General features: G+C 31.7%; 1 protein-coding gene and 1 pseudogene across 1 annotated transcript; one reads left to right on the top strand and one right to left on the bottom strand.

Moving 5' to 3' along the window:
- Positions 1 to 5,730: 5,730 nt before the first annotated feature.
- Positions 5,731 to 12,216, top strand: LOC115988051 (serine carboxypeptidase-like 40). The gene is made up of 7 exons (XM_031111681.1): positions 5,731 to 6,287; positions 8,006 to 8,113; positions 8,372 to 8,646; positions 10,009 to 10,269; positions 10,771 to 10,982; positions 11,495 to 11,600; positions 11,767 to 12,216. Exons 1-7 carry the CDS (start codon positions 5,900 to 5,902, stop codon positions 11,920 to 11,922), a joined length of 1,506 nt encoding a protein of 501 aa, XP_030967541.1. The 5' UTR covers positions 5,731 to 5,899; the 3' UTR covers positions 11,923 to 12,216.
- A 2,838-nt stretch (positions 12,217 to 15,054) lies between these two features.
- LOC115984570 lies at positions 15,055 to 19,489 on the bottom strand (annotated as a pseudogene).
- Between the last annotated feature and the right edge of the window lie 246 nt (positions 19,490 to 19,735).

Here is a 19,735-nt window from a genome sequence, read left to right as displayed (position 1 = left end):
TATGAATAAAAAATAGAATAGTCTAATCAAAAGACTAAGACATTATTTTTTTATATAAGTGTTTTCCATTTTCTGGACACATAGATGCATTATGGATAGTGAAAACTGAATGAATCAATATTTTATACTACAATACAAATATCTAAACATCATAAATAAAATAAAAACTATTGTTTTTATCCCTATATATATATATGTACTTAAATGTTACATGTCCTTTTTCTCTAAAGACAAGTCCTATTCATGGAATGCAATAATCTTTTTTTTTTTTGGTTAACATTGATTGCAATAATCAAAACCTCATCATCTTAGAGTCGTGTGCAACCTCATCAACTGGATGTCCTTACTGTTCTCCCAATCACCCATACCTTATATTAGTTTTCTTTTATCTCATACTATTACTTTTTTTTTTTCCTAATCTTGTTATTGCTGTTGTTTTTGTTATTGTTTTTCCTCTCCATTTTGTTCATGACCATACGGACCATTAGTTTCACAACGAAAACAACTTTAAATCCCAATCAGAGAACTTTTGGAACCTTCTCAATTCTATGGGAATCATTTGAGAAATCTTCAAAGAAAATGTTTTCCCAACCAAACTATCCTCCAAAGGAATCGCTATCCTTTGGTCTTATTCTATTAGTCTAATTCAAATGACCAATAAAAAAAGGTCCTTCACAACTGCCCCACAGTTCAATCATTGCATCACAGTCCCTCTTGACAAGTAATTTATTTATCTTTTGTTTACCTTCACATATATCTTTGCTTCATGAAGTACTGTGACATGATATTCCACAACAATAAATACAAATTATTTAATACAAAAAATATAAGATAAACTCAATATATATATATAAAGTAGACATGGCAAAACGGGTCAGAATTTTCTGACCCGACCCGACCCGAAAAATACCCGACTCGAACCCGATTTTTTTGACCCGAAGCAAAAACGGGTTGACCCGTGGCCCGACCCGTGTTTTGTGCGGGTCAACCCGACCCGACCCGCGACCCGACCCGAACCCGAACCATTTTTTTAAAACTTTTTTTTTTTTAGTAAAAAAAATAGTGAAATTAAGACAATATTAGTTTAATTGTTTATTATGAGTTTTAAGGAAACAATTGATACATTTACATAACTACATGCAAATTAATTGAAAAATAAATGGTTGAGCATTCTGTAATGAGTAAAGATTTTTAGATATCAAATAGCAAAGTACATGTTAAGATAATCTGGTTACAGTAAAGTTAAAAATAGATTTAAAATTGTAGATATGTGTGAGACACATTCACAAGTGTGAAAATAGTAAAGCCAAAGTATCAAATTAGCATAAATTATGAATGCTTAGATCTATTTTTTAACAATTTATGTTCAAAATAAACAACTTTTCAAAATAAATTATGATATTTCCTAGAATGTGTGCTGCTTAACAATGATATGATCTTCATAAAAGAGACTAGGTATAAATAAGTAAGCAATCAAACTTTAATGTATATCTCAAATTGAAATAGAATGTCAACCACAATTGATAATAGATTATAAAATTAAATTTTAAAATTGTAACTTTCTTATATGTTTTTATTCTTTATCAAATGAGTTATCCAATAAGTCATTTGTAATTTTTTTTTTTTGGAATGTTGATATTGTGTAAAAATAAAACTTTTATATTTGTTTTACTTATCTTTGTGTTGTTTTGTTTTAGATAGCAATGTTAGGATTTGTATAATTTTAAAATTATTGAATAAATATTAATAAGTTTAGCTGAGTTTATTCTTGATATAAGTAGTGAATTCAAAATAATGCATTTTACATCAAGTAATATGTTGCATAACTATCCAAATGGCAAATACATATTGTTTTCTTTATAAAAAAAATAAAAAATAAAAATAAAAAATTTCATGTGAAAAATACGGGTCAACCCGACCCGACCCGCAACCCGATTGACCCGAACCCGATTTCAACCCGCTTAAAATGACCCGTTTTTGACCCGTGACCCGATTGACCCGACCCGAACCCGACCCGACCCGCCCGTTTTGCCATGTCTAATATAAAGTAAACTATTATTAGAGGTGAACACATGCTATTTTTATTAAAGTAAGTTCTCTTTAATAGTTTGAGAAAGTTAATTCTTATGTTAAATGGGTTGTGTTTATTAGGGTGAGATACTCCTCAATTGTGTTATAGAAGTACTATTTTTATTTTTATTATGTACTAATTATAATAAGTCATCTTTAATAGGTTTTGAAAAAAAAGTTAATTCTTACATTAGGTGGCTTGTATTTATTAGGGTACACAGAACACACAACAACTATATTCCATGAGCATTATTTTTATTATGTACCAGTTATAATAAGTCATTTTTAATAGGTTTTGAAGAAAGTTCATTCTTATATTTGGTGGCTTGTATGTATTAGGATGGAGTACAACTCAGTTGTATTTGAGGAGTATATACTAATTATAATAAGTCATCTTTTATAGGTTGTTAAAAAAAGTTAGCAATTCTTTTCTTGGGTGGATCTTGTACTTATTAGGGTAGAATACACCTCAATTGTATTTCATGAGTATTGTGGGGCCTGAAATTTGGAATCCCGACTCACTTCACATTAAGGGCCCAAAGCCCAAGCCGAGGAGCCTTACTGCCAAGGAGGTATGATGAGAACCCCTTAATGGCCCAAGAATGTAGCCGAGGATAACCTCAAGCTCAACGCCTCACAAAACGCCTGAAGGAAAGGACAAAATCAGTGCAAGAGCAGTACAAGCAAGAAAGCTGCCAACACCATAACGTGGAGCCCAGCACCTGACAAGCCCATATCTCATACCATGCTATCCAGTTTTTCCCAACCACTCTGACGTGAGGATTGATAAGACGAGTAACCACCCCAAATAAGGAGAAACTGACACGTAGATGAAGAAGGAGAAGTGAATACGAGTATAAAAAGGAAAAGAGAGCAAAAAAGAAGGGAGGAGGGGGGGAAACCCTGGAAAAAGGAAGAGGAGGAGGAAGACTGGTGAGAATGTAATGCTCCTCGGACTAAGGCCGAGGAGCCAAACCTCCTAAACCACACCAAGGTAAGGCTCAGCTATGCAGTCCAAGCCTATCTTTGTATGAGTTCTTATGAAACCAGGATCAGACCGACGCCCAGCGCCCAAGGGCAGGTCTTTCCAAACCCACTCTCTACAGATCATATTGTTCGGGCCCTTTACATACGAGCTCAAAGTCATCTTTGGGTTGTTAAAAAACGTGTCCCTACAAGTACTATTTTAGGAAAAAGTTAATAGATATCTTAAAAGTATTGGTTTATGAAGTATTTTTTAAATATTGTTATGGGAAAACAAAAAATAATTAACTTTTTTTTTCTTCAGATTTTTATATTTTTCATGATTTTTTTTTTTATTATGTACCAATTATGATAAGTCATCTTTTAATAGGTTGTGAAAAAAAAAGAAAAGTGGCATCTAGACTTATTGTTTTTCCTAAAACAAAAATGAAAAAAAATCAATTATTTTATTTTATAACCATAAGGGGACCCTCTAATTATGGTGGCCAACGATCATATTTGGATTTCACGGGTTTTGAACACTTGAACTTCATAGTCTTCATTTGAGAGTGTTGCATTGAAACTACTAACTATCAATGATTGAAGTATCAGACCATTAGTGAGTGAGAACATATGATCTTTTGAATTATAGGTCATAATTTTAGGAGTTTTAAAACTTGTTGTCTTGAGAACATGAATATTAGACAATTATTCATGGTTCTATCTAAATGGTTCTATTAGGCAATTGCATATTACATAATACTAATACCATGTTGGCTACTCTAGAAGATATTTGGATTTTGGAATCTCAAAGTAGGGCTCACATTGCATGTGCATTCTTGCCTTGCATTTCTCTTAATGTCTATAGAAGTGGGGTCTATTTCAATTAATGTATTTTCAACAGCACAAAAAAGAAAAGAAAAACCAAAACAAAAACTATAAATGGCTATCAATTATATAAAATAGGCTGTTGTTTGTATATGAAATCATTTAGCGTTTCACATTAAACTACACAATTATTGAATAACAATGAATGGAAAACTGAAAAATCCATTTAGACGAGCAAATCAAGGGCTATCCAGAAAGTCCTATAGTACATTGGATCAAACTATTTTGTCCTTGGCTTTTGCAAATGCATGCATGTATAATTTAGTAAAGTAATTTATTATTTTTAAGTTAAAATTTTTAGTTACACCCTATAAGTTCAATCTCATTTTCATTTCACCTCCTTAAATTTAAAATTTTAGGTTTTCATCCCTAACATTATAGTGTTTTGATTCTTTTGAATTTCCTCCTTATTCTCTATGTCAATTGATAAGGTGGTCATTAAATACCACATAAACTCAAAATGACGAAAATTTACAAAATTATGTTGTTTTTAAGCCCTATTTAAGCCACAATAACAATTATTTATTTATTTATTTATTTATTAATCCATATAATTTAGTTTTTAGTTTTTTTTTTGTCCTTTTTACTTATTTCATTCATGGCTACTATTTTAGAGATTATGCGGTTTTTAAAGAGCATGAATGCAGGTAGGGAAAAATATTCAAAACTTTACACAAGGGAACAAAATCAAAATAACTCAAAATTTAAAGGATGTAACTTGTAATCTAGTTTTGTTTTTAGTATCAAGAAAGCAATGAAGGATTATCACAATAAATAATGACAACAAATTACAGTATTGCAGCCGGATAGAGAAATTTACAATATCATTAAACTTAGTAAAAATTACCAAAAAGGAAAATTTATCTTATTTCATTGTCTTATTGCTCACCAAACAATTCCACCAGAGATACTTTTTTTTTGGGTCATTATTTCATTAAATGATAATATAAAATGGACTTGTTAACTAATTTTCTGAGTTCTGACTAAGACAAGTTAAGACACATTTAATATTTTAATGCACTATTTTTTTAATAAATTGAAGGAAAAATACACAAAAATATTTGTGGTTTCTCCCTAAAACACAAAATCTATCCTTGTTTTAAGTGTAACTTAATCCTTATGTGAATTACTCACATGATAATACATGTTTATATTTAGAGTTGTATTTTCATATAAAAAAAATGCCACCGGAACTTTGTTTTAATTTAAAAATCGTAGGAAGTTTATGCATTATCTAATTAACAAACAATATTATGTGGGATTAAGTGTTATACTCAAACTTTCAAAGGATTTTGGATTTTAAAGTAAGAATCCTACAAGATTTTGTCTGTTTCCCTTTTTTATTTATTTATTTATTTTTTATTTAAATGAATCTGTCCAAAAGATCAACAAAATACACCTAGGATTTTTGGATTTTAAAGTAAAACTAGAAAGGGATTTTATTTATTTATTTATTTATTTTTTTTGGGTTATTTCTAAAACTGAATCTGTCCAAAAATATCAACAAAATACACCCAAACACCTTAAATTTGAGCCTGCAACTTCTCTGTAATATTGACAAATTGACAGATGGAAACATATATTGCAGTTTAAATATAGCACCAAATTCCAATTCTTACGGTTTGGTCAAAGAAATAATCCCGAATTTTAGTAATTAACAGCCTTTAGATGTAGAGGAAAGTTCGAACAAACACTATATTTATATGATAAACCAGTGTCTCAACATTAAGCACATGGCAACAAACAATTCACTAGCAATTTGGTCCACATATATTATCATTGTGACATAAAAAAAGAAGAAGATCTCTTTGCATTTTTAACCTTTCATGCTAGTTGAAACGTACCCGTTCTAAATTAAACAATCTATCTTTCTTCGACTCTCTACTATATATATAACTAGCTTGGATCCAATATTCAAACCTACTACCTTTCTCCTTCATCCATTTCCATTGTTTTCTTTCTCACTCTGTTAGTTTCAATGGGCAGTAAAACCATTTGTTGGGTTCTATTCTTTTTCAGTGTTTCATGCCTTTTGGCTCAAACTCATGGAAGCGTTGGTAAGGTAGGAAAGGCTCTAGATTTTCTTTTCAAGCCAAAGTTGAAGGAAAGTTTGGGTGTGGACACTAGTGCTTTCGAGGTAAGTAATGTTGTCGATGAAGCCGATAAGGTCGATAATCATGTTCCTGTTGAAGTGGGTTTGAAGGACAAAGATAGGATTGTGAGATTGCCTGGACAACCCCAAGTGAATTTCTCTCAATATGGTGGCTATGTTACAGTGAATAAAGAAGCTGGTCGTGCACTTTATTACTATCTTACAGAAGCTGAGAATTCTAAGGATTTGCCTCTTCTTCTTTGGCTCAATGGAGGTAAACTTTCATCTATTCTATCAATCACTCCAAACTGATCATAATTGTCACTAGCTAGCACAAATAATGTAGGTTGTTTGTATAATGCAGAGTCTTCTTATCCTTTTTGGCTTTTTTCATTGATTGTTTGGCTATGGTTTTGGACTTTTTCTCATTTCTTTTCATTTTTGATTCCTTTAGAGGGAGACAGCCAGAGATAGTTTGGATAGGAATGTATGAAAATATCCCATAAAAAAGCCATAAGAACCTGAACTAGAATTCTTGAAAAATTCATCATTAGTTATGTGGTGGTTACACCCTCTTTCTTTGGGACTCTTTCTCTCTCTAGCTATCTCTCTCTCTCTGAAGTGAGGCCATACCTTTGCATGATAGTACCTATAATAGGTTGGGAGGTATCATTATTATAAGAAAATTTTCAACAATATTATGTGTGTTACTGTACAAAAATGTGAATGATTACTCTTCAATGATAAAAATGTGAATGATTAGTGGCTTCTTTGCCGATTTATAACTATATTATAGATGAGAAATTGTAATTGAGGTGTATATATAACTATAATATTTATAATGATTTTTTTTTTCAAAATCTTGATTGGAAAAAAAAATTCCACCTAAAAAATTGCCTATATGTATTATTGTTATTATAAATACCTATAATTGTCACACTCTTATTGAAAGACATTTCAACCCCTCTTGCTCAATTATTATTTAAAAAAGATTCTAAAAAAATATATTATTATTTTTAAATAAATAAATTATATATATATATATATATATATAGATATATTTATATTGCTCAGGTGGCATCTGTGCCACTGCCTTTTGTGGAAGCTCTGCAAATCAAATCCCAAAACTCACTCTTCTGGAGGATTTCTCGGCGGGAGTGTTGTATATCCATCTTGCAAATTGTAATTTAAAATAAAGAAAATATTAAAAACTACATATGGATGTATGATTTAGTAGTGATTGTACACACATCTTGCTTTGGATCTTTTCATGTTTGTTTTTTCTTTTTTCTTTTTCCGAGCCCAGTAGCTATCATAGCCTCTGCGTAGGCTTTTTGCTTCTGACACTCTTCTTACTAAGTAGTTTGTACTTTTTTTTGATTATTTAATAAAATTTTATCGCCTTCGGTCAAAAAAAAAAAAAAAAATTATCATTCTTTTACACTAGAATAGTCAAGCTTAGCATGCATTTTAAGTATAGTATCATCACCTCTTTAAATTCAGATATAATTTTTTTTTTAAACAAGGTTATTGCGGCTATTGCCCATTTGCTCTTCCTCATTTAAAAAAGTATGGCTACCCAATAAACTTTTACTTTCAACTATTGTCAATTGCTCCTAAAGCAAGCTATTATCATATAAAAAGAGGATTTGTCATTGGGATTATTAATTTATTAGTGTTTTGAATATATTTAATGAATTTAAATAGACATGTAAAAAAAAGTGCTATAAGTTTATTATATTTGACCACGACAACAATAATCCCAAAACTTTGAGATTGATAAATATATTAATATATATTTGACAAGATATAATTATATCAAATTAATAACATGTTTTCTGCATCTACTTTCTAAAAAAAGAAATTTTATCTACATCTATACTCTATAGTATGTGAAACCTTGTTATTACTAAGTTTTGGTTCAAAAATAAAAAGAAGAAGTTAATTCTATGTTTTAATATGGTGATTAAACCTTGTTTAATTTCTCCACAGGCCCAGGTTGTTCATCTCTTGCTTATGGAGCAATGCAAGAGCTCGGACCATTTCGTGTACTCAGTGATGGCAAAACACTTTTTACAAATGAATTTGCATGGAATAAAGGTATAGTTATCTTATAACAATATTAGTTTTTTTATTTTTTATTTTTATTTTTTATTGAGTGTCAACTTATGACATCCGTTTCTATAATTTTTGTTTTTTTATCATCAAACTAATACATTATTCAGTTTTTGATGTAGACGGAGATTGAAAGTAAAATCTCTTATTCAACTATAGTGCTATTATTATGCCCTAACAAGAAGTTAGAATTTTAATTTTCATTCTTTGGTCAAATCTGAAAACTCAAATTTTTTTTTTCAGCTGCAAATGTTTTATTTCTTGAGTCTCCTGCTGGGGTAGGATTTTCATACTCAAATAGAACATCGGATTATAATACAAGTGGAGATAGTAGAACTGCTTTAGACAGTTATTGGTTTGTGATTAACTGGCTAGAAAGATTTCCTGAATACAAGAATAGAGATTTTTATATTTCTGGAGAAAGTTATGCTGGGCATTATGTTCCTCAACTTGCTCATACCATTCTTCAACATAATAAAAAGGCTAACAAGACCCTTATCAACCTCAAAGGAATCATTGTAAGTCTCTCTCTCTCTCCCCCAAAAATATATGCTTGTGCTTTACAATGAGGATGATTGAATCTTAGAAGTTACACCATGTTTCTTTGCCTTTTGTTTTTTTCTCCTATAATTTTCATGATGGTGAAGAAAAATGGTGATAACAGTGGGTCCAACTCAATGAACTTCCACTTTGAATGAACTAAGAAATCCATGATCACCAAAGAAAGAAAGGTCAACAGTGAAAAACATGCAAAGCACAATTTCATTTTTTGTACTACAATGGGAAAAGAAAAACATGACTTAAAACAATAATCTATATAAAAATAACATACTTTTTTCTAAGTGATCATATATGGCTCACAAAAGTTTGATTTGATTTACATGGTGTAATGATATTCAGGACTAATTAAGTGTCACAATTCAAAGGTATACATACAAATTAATTATAATTGAATAGAATTTTATTATCTATATTTAGAAGTAGTACTAATACCTCATAAGTACAAAAACATTTACAGTGTATGGACTGGTCCAATGGCCCAGAATAATTGATTGTTTCCCAACTTTCGTGTTAGCTCTATAGTTTGTCATCATTTCGGCCATCATTATTGGGTCACAAATTAGGTTAATTTATTATATGAATTGGACCACTCTATGGACCATCTGGGCCACATTCGGCCCATTAATCACTTTGGGTACTGTTAAATTTGTTAGCTGTTTATCACGATTAAATGCTTGTTTGGTTATTGTTATTATTATATTTAAATCATTTGTTTATGCATATAATTTTAAGACCTTATTTTTCTAAGTACAATTTTTTTTTTTGAATTTTTATTTTCTAAGTACAATTTTATCAATAAAAGTAAGCTGTAGACTCTCAAAAAAAAAAAAAAAAATAATAATAAAAGTAAGCTGTAGGAAACGATATTTTAAATTGTAGAATTAGAACTATTAATTCATGATGATGATCATGTTTTCCTGGGAAGGGTTGTGGGGCAAATTAGGTTCAAAATATTAACTAAAGTATAAAGGGAAGGAAAAAAAGAAAAGGAAAAAGTAATCCCCTTTGAGCTATTGTTATACAAGTAGGCACAAAATTTCTACCATTATAAATTTTGTTACAAAAATGTTTAAGTATTCTTTTATCGTTTTTTTTAATAATAAAAAAAATCTTAATAAGTTAGTAAAGTTATAAATAAATGCTATGAAATGGAGAGGTTGAGTTAGTCCTGCATATAGATTAAAGATTAAAAAAAATGTAAAAACAAAAATAGAATCTCATGAGAATTCCCTTTAATATTTATATTCTATAGTCCACAATAGATTGTGTTATTTCAATGTTTATGCATCTCATTGATTTCTTGTTCATTATATATGCAGATTGGAAATGCAGTGATTAATGATGACACTGACGAAAAGGGAATGTATGATTACCTTGCTACCCATGTTATCATTTCCGAAGAAGCTAACAACAAAATACAAAAGTATTGTGATTTCTCACCCAATGCAGCCAAACCGACTGGTCAGTGCAATGAAGGCTATAATTCAGCCTCAATATCTATGGACCCTATTGATATCTATAACATTTATGGTCCCTTGTGTCACAATTCCAATCTCACAGTTCAACCCAAGAAAGCCTCTGTAAGTATTTTATTTATTTATTTTATTTATTTTTTTTTGATAATGAAAATTTCTGTTGATTGTTGAGGACTGTAATGTATTGTGTTTAAGAGGGCAAAACTTATTATAAGTCCATATACTCTGCTACAGAATAAGCGAGATAACCATAATCTTAATTGTAGATTGTGTAGTATAAGTATATGAGTTTGTAATAAGTTTGGATCTCTTAGACCATAATATCTTTAACACGTTCTTGTAAGTTTTGTAATTTTTATTTCTTTTAGAAAGCGTATGATTTCTAAGATCCATTAGAACTTCAATTTTTAACAAACACTATGCTTTTAGCTTTATAAGTAGTTTAGGAAAACAATTTTCTTCAACCACTGTTCATGTTGCATGAATCTTAGAAGTTGGAAGTTAAATTTTTAAAAAGAGGGGCTCATTTATGTAATGAAATTATATGAATGTTAATTTGCTCTTAATAATTTGAAATAAATTGTTCTATTGTTTTTTTGTGTGCAGATATTGGATATTGATCCATGTAGTGATTACTACGTGTATGCTTATCTGAATCGGCCTGATGTTCAAGAAGCCATGCATGCCAATGTTACTAAACTCACACATGACTGGGAACCATGCAGTGATATCATTGGAAAATGGATAGATAGCCCATCAACCATCATTCCCCTTTTGAGAGAATTCATGGCCAATGGCATTCGAGTGTGGGTTTTCAGGTAAGAGTATCATCTTTAATTGGCATGGTTAATGACTTAAGGGAATGAAAAAATTTAAAGGCAACCCTTAATTGAACCCTTAAATTATTATCATTGTCAATTCGTTTATGGATAATTACATGGTTCATGGTTGCTTGGATAACAAAGTTCTCTACCTACTTGATAACTCCCACTACTTAGAATTTAAAGGAAATAAAAAGGTTATATACCACATAATACTGGAAGCAATCAAATCCTATTGAATCCATTTAATTACTAGATAATCATCAGCTTGATTGGTGTAATAAAATACTAAAGGACTTTTGATTTGAATTCTTAACCTTAATTCTAACTGGCATTCTTCAGTGCTTACCCCACCCTAATAGAAAAAGAGGTTATTTATGATTTAGCTTACTTCACCTAAAGGTCAAAAGAAGAATTGTGGATTATAACTTCACATCATTATCCTATCAATATATGATAGTAAAATTTTTTTTCAAATTTGAAATGAGTATTTGTTTGGTGAAATGCAGCGGTGATACTGATGGAAGGGTTCCTGTTACTTCAACAAAGTACTCTTTAAACAAAATGATGCTTCCTGTAGAGACTGCATGGTATCCGTGGTTCGTTGACCGAGAGGTAACTTTATTTTTTCTAGAGTACTTTCTAATGACGTTGTGACTCAAGACTTATTGTTTTACCTATCATTTTTATCTCGGGTATTTTCATATGTCTTTTTTACTTCTAAAAGAATTACCATATATGTACATTTTTTTTAATAATTTTTTTGCTGTTGGTGTTATAGGTTGGTGGGTATACACAAAAGTATAAGGGAGACCTAACATTTGCAACTGTAAGAGGGGCAGGGCATCAAGTGCCAAGCTACCAGCCACTGAGAGCACTTTCTTTGATCAGTCACTTCCTTAGTGGCAAACCTCTTCCTTATTCTAGGTCATCCTAATTTCTTTTAGTCTCTTAGTTGGCCATATCATTGATCTGTTCTAGGGTTCAGCTTTGCAATTCTAGAGCCAACTAACTTTTTTATCTGATTGTTTTCAATAACCATGAGTAAAATAGCAAGTTGCTATTCTGATTCAGAGCAAAGCACAATTCTATTTTAATTTTGATTTTTTCCCTCAACAAATCCAATCATGTTGAGTTCAATTAATAATACTTTCCATACAACAGTGGAATTGGGATTGTAAATGTGGATTCAAAAGGCAGTGGATGCACCTATATATGATTTATTTATCAATATGTTGCTTACATTAAAAGGCATGGGACAATCAACATGTCTATTGCCCTTTACTAAAACAAATTTCATTGTAATAACTTCTTGTTAATCAAGGGGTTTTAATTTGCCATTATATGGTACTTTTTAAGTTCAGCACAGAAGGAGAAATCAAATGGTGATTAAGTTGAACAATTATATAGTATGGAGTTACAAGTTATCAATCAATGAAAAGAATAAATTGAATGTACTTTACGTGCTACACCTCCTAGAAGTATATAAATGCTCACAGTTTTAAGTTATTGTGGTACAAAATTCTCATTTTAGATGGGTATTAATTTCTCATCCACTAACAAGTTCGGAACACTCATTCCATTTCATTCTGCTTTTGGTTACTTAGTTAAAGATACTATGTCTTATGTAAGCTCCCTTAGGAGTTTTAGTTTCTCTCATACTTATAGGCAAGGTAATTATGTTGCTTATACCTTGGCAAAGAGAGATAGGTTTTATTCTTCTTTCTCTATTTGGACGAAATCTGTTCCTCTAGACATTAGTACTCTTGTTTTGGCTGATATGCCACTTTTCTAAGTTATAAAATCTTTGGAGGGATTCTCAAAAAAAAAAAAAAAAAAAAAAGGGGTTTGGAATACAAAACTATCCCAAGTATAACAAATACCTAAGCAAAGCACTTTCATCCTTGTAACACTTAAATAATGTAATGCATGTTTATTTAGAAGTCTATCAAACCTCTTCCCCTTCACCATCTTGAGGATGATGAAAATTTCAAAGTGAGTTCTTTTTGTTTTTGCTTGTTGTTGCTGAATAACATGAATTTATATACTAGATAGGAATGGAAAAGTTGGAAGAAGGTCCATAATTACAAAATGCAGCCCATTTAACTAAGTTGTGCGCCTAAAAGCCAATAAAACTTTATTATTACTATTATTATTATTATTATTATTATTATTATGTTTTGAAATTTGAATATTGAACTGGAAGCCTTGCAAATAAATAATAGGATTGGATTGGACCATGTTTAGTTTCTTTATTTGGCTAATAATTGACATTACGTTATTACTTAGCAAAAAAGTTGCATTACTTTATTATGTTTTCTTTCTAAGGAAATTGTATTTACCATAAAATTTGACACTTCGTATTAAACTATAACTATGATAGACTTAGAAAAAAAAAATATAGTTGTGAGGAAGGCAACACCTCTTTCTTATAATTTTTATTCAATGTGAAACTTCACTCGTATGTGAATTTTGAACAAAAATTATATAAGAGATTTATTTATATAGGCTGACATATGAGTGTAGTACAAGCAAAGTACAATAAACCTAAGACCAATTGGGCTTTATATTATAACATGATGAGTTAACAAAGAACTCAGCATGTCAAACTAATAATGGACTAATGCCATATAAGAATAAGAGGCTTGGATTATTAATTGGGGGTGGATTCGGTTTGTGGATGATAATTTTATGGAGGTTAGGGTTCAATTTGAAAAGTTGTAGGTGGTTGTGCATGGTTAAGATTTAAGAGTTTGATATGATGGGTCAATGGAAATGAAGCTAGTGGTAACCTATGATTTGTAATGCCATCCACATGCTCCATAGTTTTTGGTCAATTGATTGATTTTTCAAATTTATTTATTTATTAATAAGTAGATAATAAAAAAGAGGATGTGGTGTTCAAATTATTGATATAGAACATCATGAAAGATATCATATGATTTTCTTTTTACAAGTTTTAATTTATATTTAATTTAATTTGATTAGAAATTAGGTCAATTAAAATCATATTTTCATCGAATAAAGAATGAAATCGAACTTTAAATTTTAAATAAAAATATTATATTTCACTTTTAAATTCCTAAAATACTAAATTCTCAAATAGATCATATCCATGTGAAAAACAAGATTATCCTTTTCCCACTAATGAACAAGAAAAAGACAACTAGGATGGTTTTTTTCCCCCACCGACACAAATATTCCATTTTCTTCCTTTACACTAAGAAAGTTACTTTTGGGCCAAATTGGCCGACGAAAGAGTTAGATAATCAAACCATAGCTTGGCCATTATTCGCTTTATTTTCTAGTCTCATTGATGGGCCAATAGTGACTACACCCAACTCATGTAGGCCTCAGTTTATGATTGATGGGCCAGGTTTAATTCTCCATTGTTAATTATCAGTGATATATAGGAAACAAAGAAGGGTATATTTCAAAAAAAAAAAAAAATACAAAATGGAAAATTCACAAAGAAGATATTCAGAATTACTTATAATAAACTGAAAAGAAAATAATGGGGGAAAAAAAGAAGATAAAATATATATAGAAAAATCCTCTCTCACTTTTTTGAGTTCATGGGTGATAAAATGAATAATAAAGATGAACATGTTTGAGGATATAAGAGCATTCCCATCAGGTCTCTTATAAAAAATGCCATTTTGACACTCCAAAATCCTACTTTACCATTTTAACACATCATTTTACAACATACCATTTATCAGATGTTCTATACTACAATTCTATACATTAAAATAATATTTACAATACATTAAAATAATATATTAATTCCTCCCATTATCAACAGCAACAACACCAGCAACAACGGCACCCACCACCACCACTGCCGCAACAACATCGGCAGCCACCACCGACATAAACTCATCCACCAACGCCACCAGAAAAAAAAAACCCACCATATTCACCAATGCCACCACATTCACAACCCACCATATTCACCAACGCCACCAGAAAAAAAAAAAAAAACCCACCACATTCACCAACGCCACCAGAAAAAAAAAAACCCAACCAGAAAAAAAAAATCTATAACAACCCACCACATTCACAAACCTCAAAACCCATCCCAAATCATTGTTATCCTCCAATCCAATTTCTCAAACCAGATCCAATCCCCAAAATCAACCATAAACAATCCAAACAAATAAGGGGAATCGGATCTTAGTGAGATCGGGCAGATTTCGGCAACATCGGTGGAGGTGAAGCAAGTTGCTTGGCGAGCGGCATCGGCAGAGTCGAGCGGCGTTGGCGCTGGAGGAGAGGCGAGCTGCTTGGTGAGTGGATGAGGTGAGCTGCTGGCGAGTGGAGGAGGTGAATCGGATCTTAGTGAGATCGGGCAGATTCCGGCGGAGGGAAGTTGCTTGGAGTGGCATCGGCGGAGGCGAGCGGCGTTGGCGCCAGAGGAGAGGCGAGCTGCTTGGCGGATTGTGAGAGAGGCTGAGATAGAGAGAGAGAGGAGAGAGAAGGGCTGAGAGAAAAATGAGGGAGGCGGACGAAAGAGAGAAAGAGAAAAAAGAAAAAAAGAAAACATGAAAGAGGAGAGAGAAAACCATTAAAAAATTAATTTTTATAAATAGCATGGCTGACCGTACCGTTCTATTTTTAGAACGGAACTGTTCACATATGCCAAATGTTTTGGCATTTGGCACACCTCATGAGGGAGGATTTTTGGTGTTTGGTGTGCCAAATGCCAAATATTTGGCATTTGGCACACCTGATGAGAGTGCTCTAAGCTCTAGACACTAGACCTATTATGTATAATTTTCTTAAATATTTTTTTCTTTCTTTTTTGATCAAAAAGGGAAGGTTTATTTAATTAAGTAAATTGTTTATACATACAGAGCATTTGTAGGGTATTCTTGTGGGGATTCCAGATACATTAAGTCTCATATATAACTTTGGTACACAAAATAGGGACAACTATCATATTCTTATGTATTTTTCTCTTGTTTGTGGCCCCTTTTTCACTGGTCCATCCACACAACTTTGGCTTCACAAAACACGTACTTGAGGTGGATGTTCTAGTTGTGAACCATCAAACTCTTACAGTCAGAAACCAAAATAGCAATGCCTAGTGTAAGTACACCATTAGATGTTAGCCTAGTAAGTGCTTGTGAATCAATTATTTCAAATTATCATATTTATAACCTAATTTCCAATGCTAGATTAAGTCCATAATAAACAACAAAAATCAGCTAGGTTATTTTTTTTGCAATTCCTAGATTAATAGAAAATCCTTTTATCCAGTGCCCATTACTATTTCTAATGACTCCACATTTGTATTTAATGTAACATATGGGTTAGTTGGAGGTTTCCAAACAGCCAGTTGAAGAGTTTTTGCTGGTTTGGTTTTATAGGATAAGCAAGATAAAAATATTCCTGAGCAAGATGAAGAACCTGGTGAAGTAATTGGTGGATGGTTTTGTTTTCCTGATGAAAGAAATAGTTGTTTCGAGCTATCCATAGGACTCATAGGCCAAACACAAAAACTACATTCTAAAGGACCTTCAATGTGATAACGTAGTGGGCCTTCAGCTAAATATTAGAAGCGAATGATTTGGGTCAGGATCAGGTACAATGCTTAGGATAATATTTAATCACAAGACTTAAATTTGGGTACTTTGATTTCAACAACATTTAGGAGGAGAGAATTAAAAGATCTACACTAATAATGATATGCATAATTTTTTCATAATACTTTTCATAATTACTGAAATGATTGGTGGTGAGCGGTGAAAAAAAATACTCCATCCATCCCAATTTGTTTGTCTTGTTTGAAAATATAAACTTTTAAAAGGAACATAATTTATTGTCTTGTCTGCCTTATAAAAATATATAAGTTTACAAAACTACCCTTAAATAAATTTATCAGCTTATTTATTTATTTTTTTTAAAGAGTTATTCTTAATGAGACAACTAAAAAGGTGCCCCAATTAGATTGATTTTTTTTTTATTATTTTTTTTTTATAAATATTTGTTAGTTTTCTTTTCAAATAGTTTTGAAAATAAAATAGGGGTATAATAGGAACATTAGTAAACTAAAAACTTTTATTTTTAAAAACAAGACAATATTTTGGGACATCCCAAAATAGAATAGAAGATAAACAAACTGAGATGGAGGGAGTAGTTCATATAAAAAATTGTGTCTATTTTTCAGTCAACCACATCAACAATTAATTTTGAAAAATATTAAATAAAAAAGTTGTGTTTGTGGTATTTATCTAATAGAGACAAACTTTCTTAGCAGAGTTGAATAGTCTAGGTACTTGATTTTGAGGAACTTTAAGGTGAGATGTTGAAAAGTTTTCTCACTTTACTAATTTTTATGGAGGAATTAAGTTGATGAATGCCCTAAAACATGGAAAATTATTGAATATTCTGGGAGTACCAAAAATGCGTACTCTCCTTTCTTACATGAATTGTGAGTCCTACTATAAATTTAATTAGTGGGACCCACAATTATATGAGAGGAGGGGAGTACGTATTTATAGTACTCCAGGGGTATTTAATAATTACTCAATTTTTAAAAATTTCCTAAAACATTAGTTTAGGAACTATTTTTAGAAATTTTTTATGAAAAAAAGTAATTAATTCTTTTGACAACTTTTTATATCTTCCATAAAAGTAATATTAAAAATTTCTTAAGAATAATCCATTAACACCCATTGTCGGCACCCAATTTTTATTTACTTAGCCTTGCTCATATTTCCCATTCAAATAACCTAAGAATTTGTCTTACAGATATCATTTGAATTTTTTTTTTTGGTTAAATTACATTCCCCATTGAAAGCATGCAACTTGCCTTAAAATTTCTACTAGTGCTGAGAATTAATTACTGGCATACAGCACTAATTAACCACTTAGTCTATGTTACGCAAATATTTAAAAGAAAAAAAAATCTTGGCAAGTCAAAAAAAAAAAAAAAAAACCCTTACCACGTAACAAAACTCAGTCAAAAGTCAAAACTATATATATCATAGAAAAAAAAAATTATTACAATAAATTCAAAACTACATTTCGTTGAGAATTGCAAATACAATATCTGGCAACTGGCAACTGGCAACCAGCCAACCACATTAAATTTCCTCCTACAATAAAATTTACTAACTCCAAGGAGTTTTAACCCTATCCCTTATATTCCTATGTTTGAGAATTTTACTTCATATTCTGCTCACTCTTCATGATTTCTCAAAAACTGTAGATTCATAAGGTGGATGAGATAATTATTGCTTCCATAATTTTGTTGTTGTTTCTTTTTCACTTCAAACATAGGTAAAACTTAGTTACAATTCCTTAATTGAGTGAGTAACATTATTTAGATACTCGTAAAATAAAGCGTACTCTCCAAAACCCTTATCAACCTTAGACTGGAAGTATTGAGGAAAGAACAACCATAGTGAGGTAATTAGACAAGGCAACCTTCACCCACCCCCGGCGGTAAAAAATGACTTTTTCAAGACAATCTCAACCACTAAACAAAAACCATGTAGGAGAAAGAAGCACATGATCTCCCGCGTGGGTCTCAAGTGCCCCATGTAGCAGAAAATGAGCTCATGCATGAGCCCTGATACTACAAATGTGGTAAAGATAGCAAGCAATGAGGCCCACTTGTGGCTGACGACACGTGTCATTGAGCGGCGGGTAGGATTGTATACGATGACACGTAGGATACTGGTGGCCATGAGATTCCATCTCCTACCCCAAAAGTCTTGTAGTGAAGTGGAGAGGTACGGCTCATTGAACTGTGGCTCTAGCTCTAATCCTACCAGGGCTTGAGCCAAGGTTGCCACAATGGTTAGAATGATCTCAAGGGAAAAAGTATATGTGAAAGCAATAGAGGATCAATATGAGCTTTGGATGGATTTGGTCACCATAGTCATAGACACGAAACATAATAACCATAAGGATACACTTAATGGCATAATTAGGAAGGGATATATGGCCTTCTTTGGTCTGTTTGGAAGTTGGGTTTTCTTTGTTTTGGCCATTTAGATGTGAAATTGGTGGAGATGGGTTTGATTTATTTTTGGTATTTTTGGGTTTCTCTATTTGTTTCGGAGGTGGGTTTATTATATTATGGCCGTTTAGATGTGACTTTAGTGGAGAAGGGTTTATCTTATTTTGGGTGTTTTGGGGTTTCTCTAATGGTTTTGGGCTTGTGTTTTGTTGGATCTTGATGGGAAGGCCAGCAAGAACAATGAAGTGTCCAAGAGAGATATTGATGGGTCAGAACACAAAGGGCCTTTACCAAAAGCAAACATTAAGAGCTTGAAATTGGCAAGCCAAGCAATGAAAAAAGCAGTTGTGCCTCCAAGATGAATGGTATGGAGGCTAAGAGGAAGGAAGAGGAAGATACAGACTATTGGGAGAACACAAAGGAGTCTTGAAGGACCTTTGGAGACTATCTTACTAATTGCATAGCAATAAGAAAGACATAGCAAGACTGAGAACCATATCTTTATGAAGTTGTTTATCTCACCCTCCATTGTTCTCTTGGATCTTTTTATTTCTGCTTCTTGTTGATCTTTGCAACGTTTGTGGAAGAGTTGAATATGAGATTTAGGACCCAAGATTTACATAAGAAAGGCCACGAAAGGAAAATGATCTTCTCTCTTGTTAATAGTAATTTTTAACTTGGCCAATTAAGTTGACCTAGAAAAACGATACCAAATTAAGTTCTTTAATCTTAAGCTTCAGTTCGCATTGAGTTCTCTTTTAGAGAGTGCGCTTGCCTA

Source organism: Quercus lobata, chromosome 4 (assembly GCF_001633185.2).
Source record: "Quercus lobata isolate SW786 chromosome 4, ValleyOak3.0 Primary Assembly, whole genome shotgun sequence".
NCBI classification, from domain to species: domain Eukaryota; kingdom Viridiplantae; phylum Streptophyta; class Magnoliopsida; order Fagales; family Fagaceae; genus Quercus; species Quercus lobata.
This window is presented reverse-complemented; position numbering and strand designations above follow the sequence as displayed.

Bases quoted from the DNA above. Each gene is read 5' to 3' on its own strand.
- LOC115988051 (XM_031111681.1), top strand. From the start codon at position 5,900: ATGGGCAGTAAAACCATTTGTTGGGTTCTATTCTTTTTCAGTGTTTCA. The intron at 8,647-10,008 runs GTAAGTCTCTCT...TTATATATGCAG, and splicing joins TCAACCTCAAAGGAATCATT to ATTGGAAATGCAGTGATTAA. The intron at 11,601-11,766 runs GTAACTTTATTT...TTGGTGTTATAG, and splicing joins CGTGGTTCGTTGACCGAGAG to GTTGGTGGGTATACACAAAA.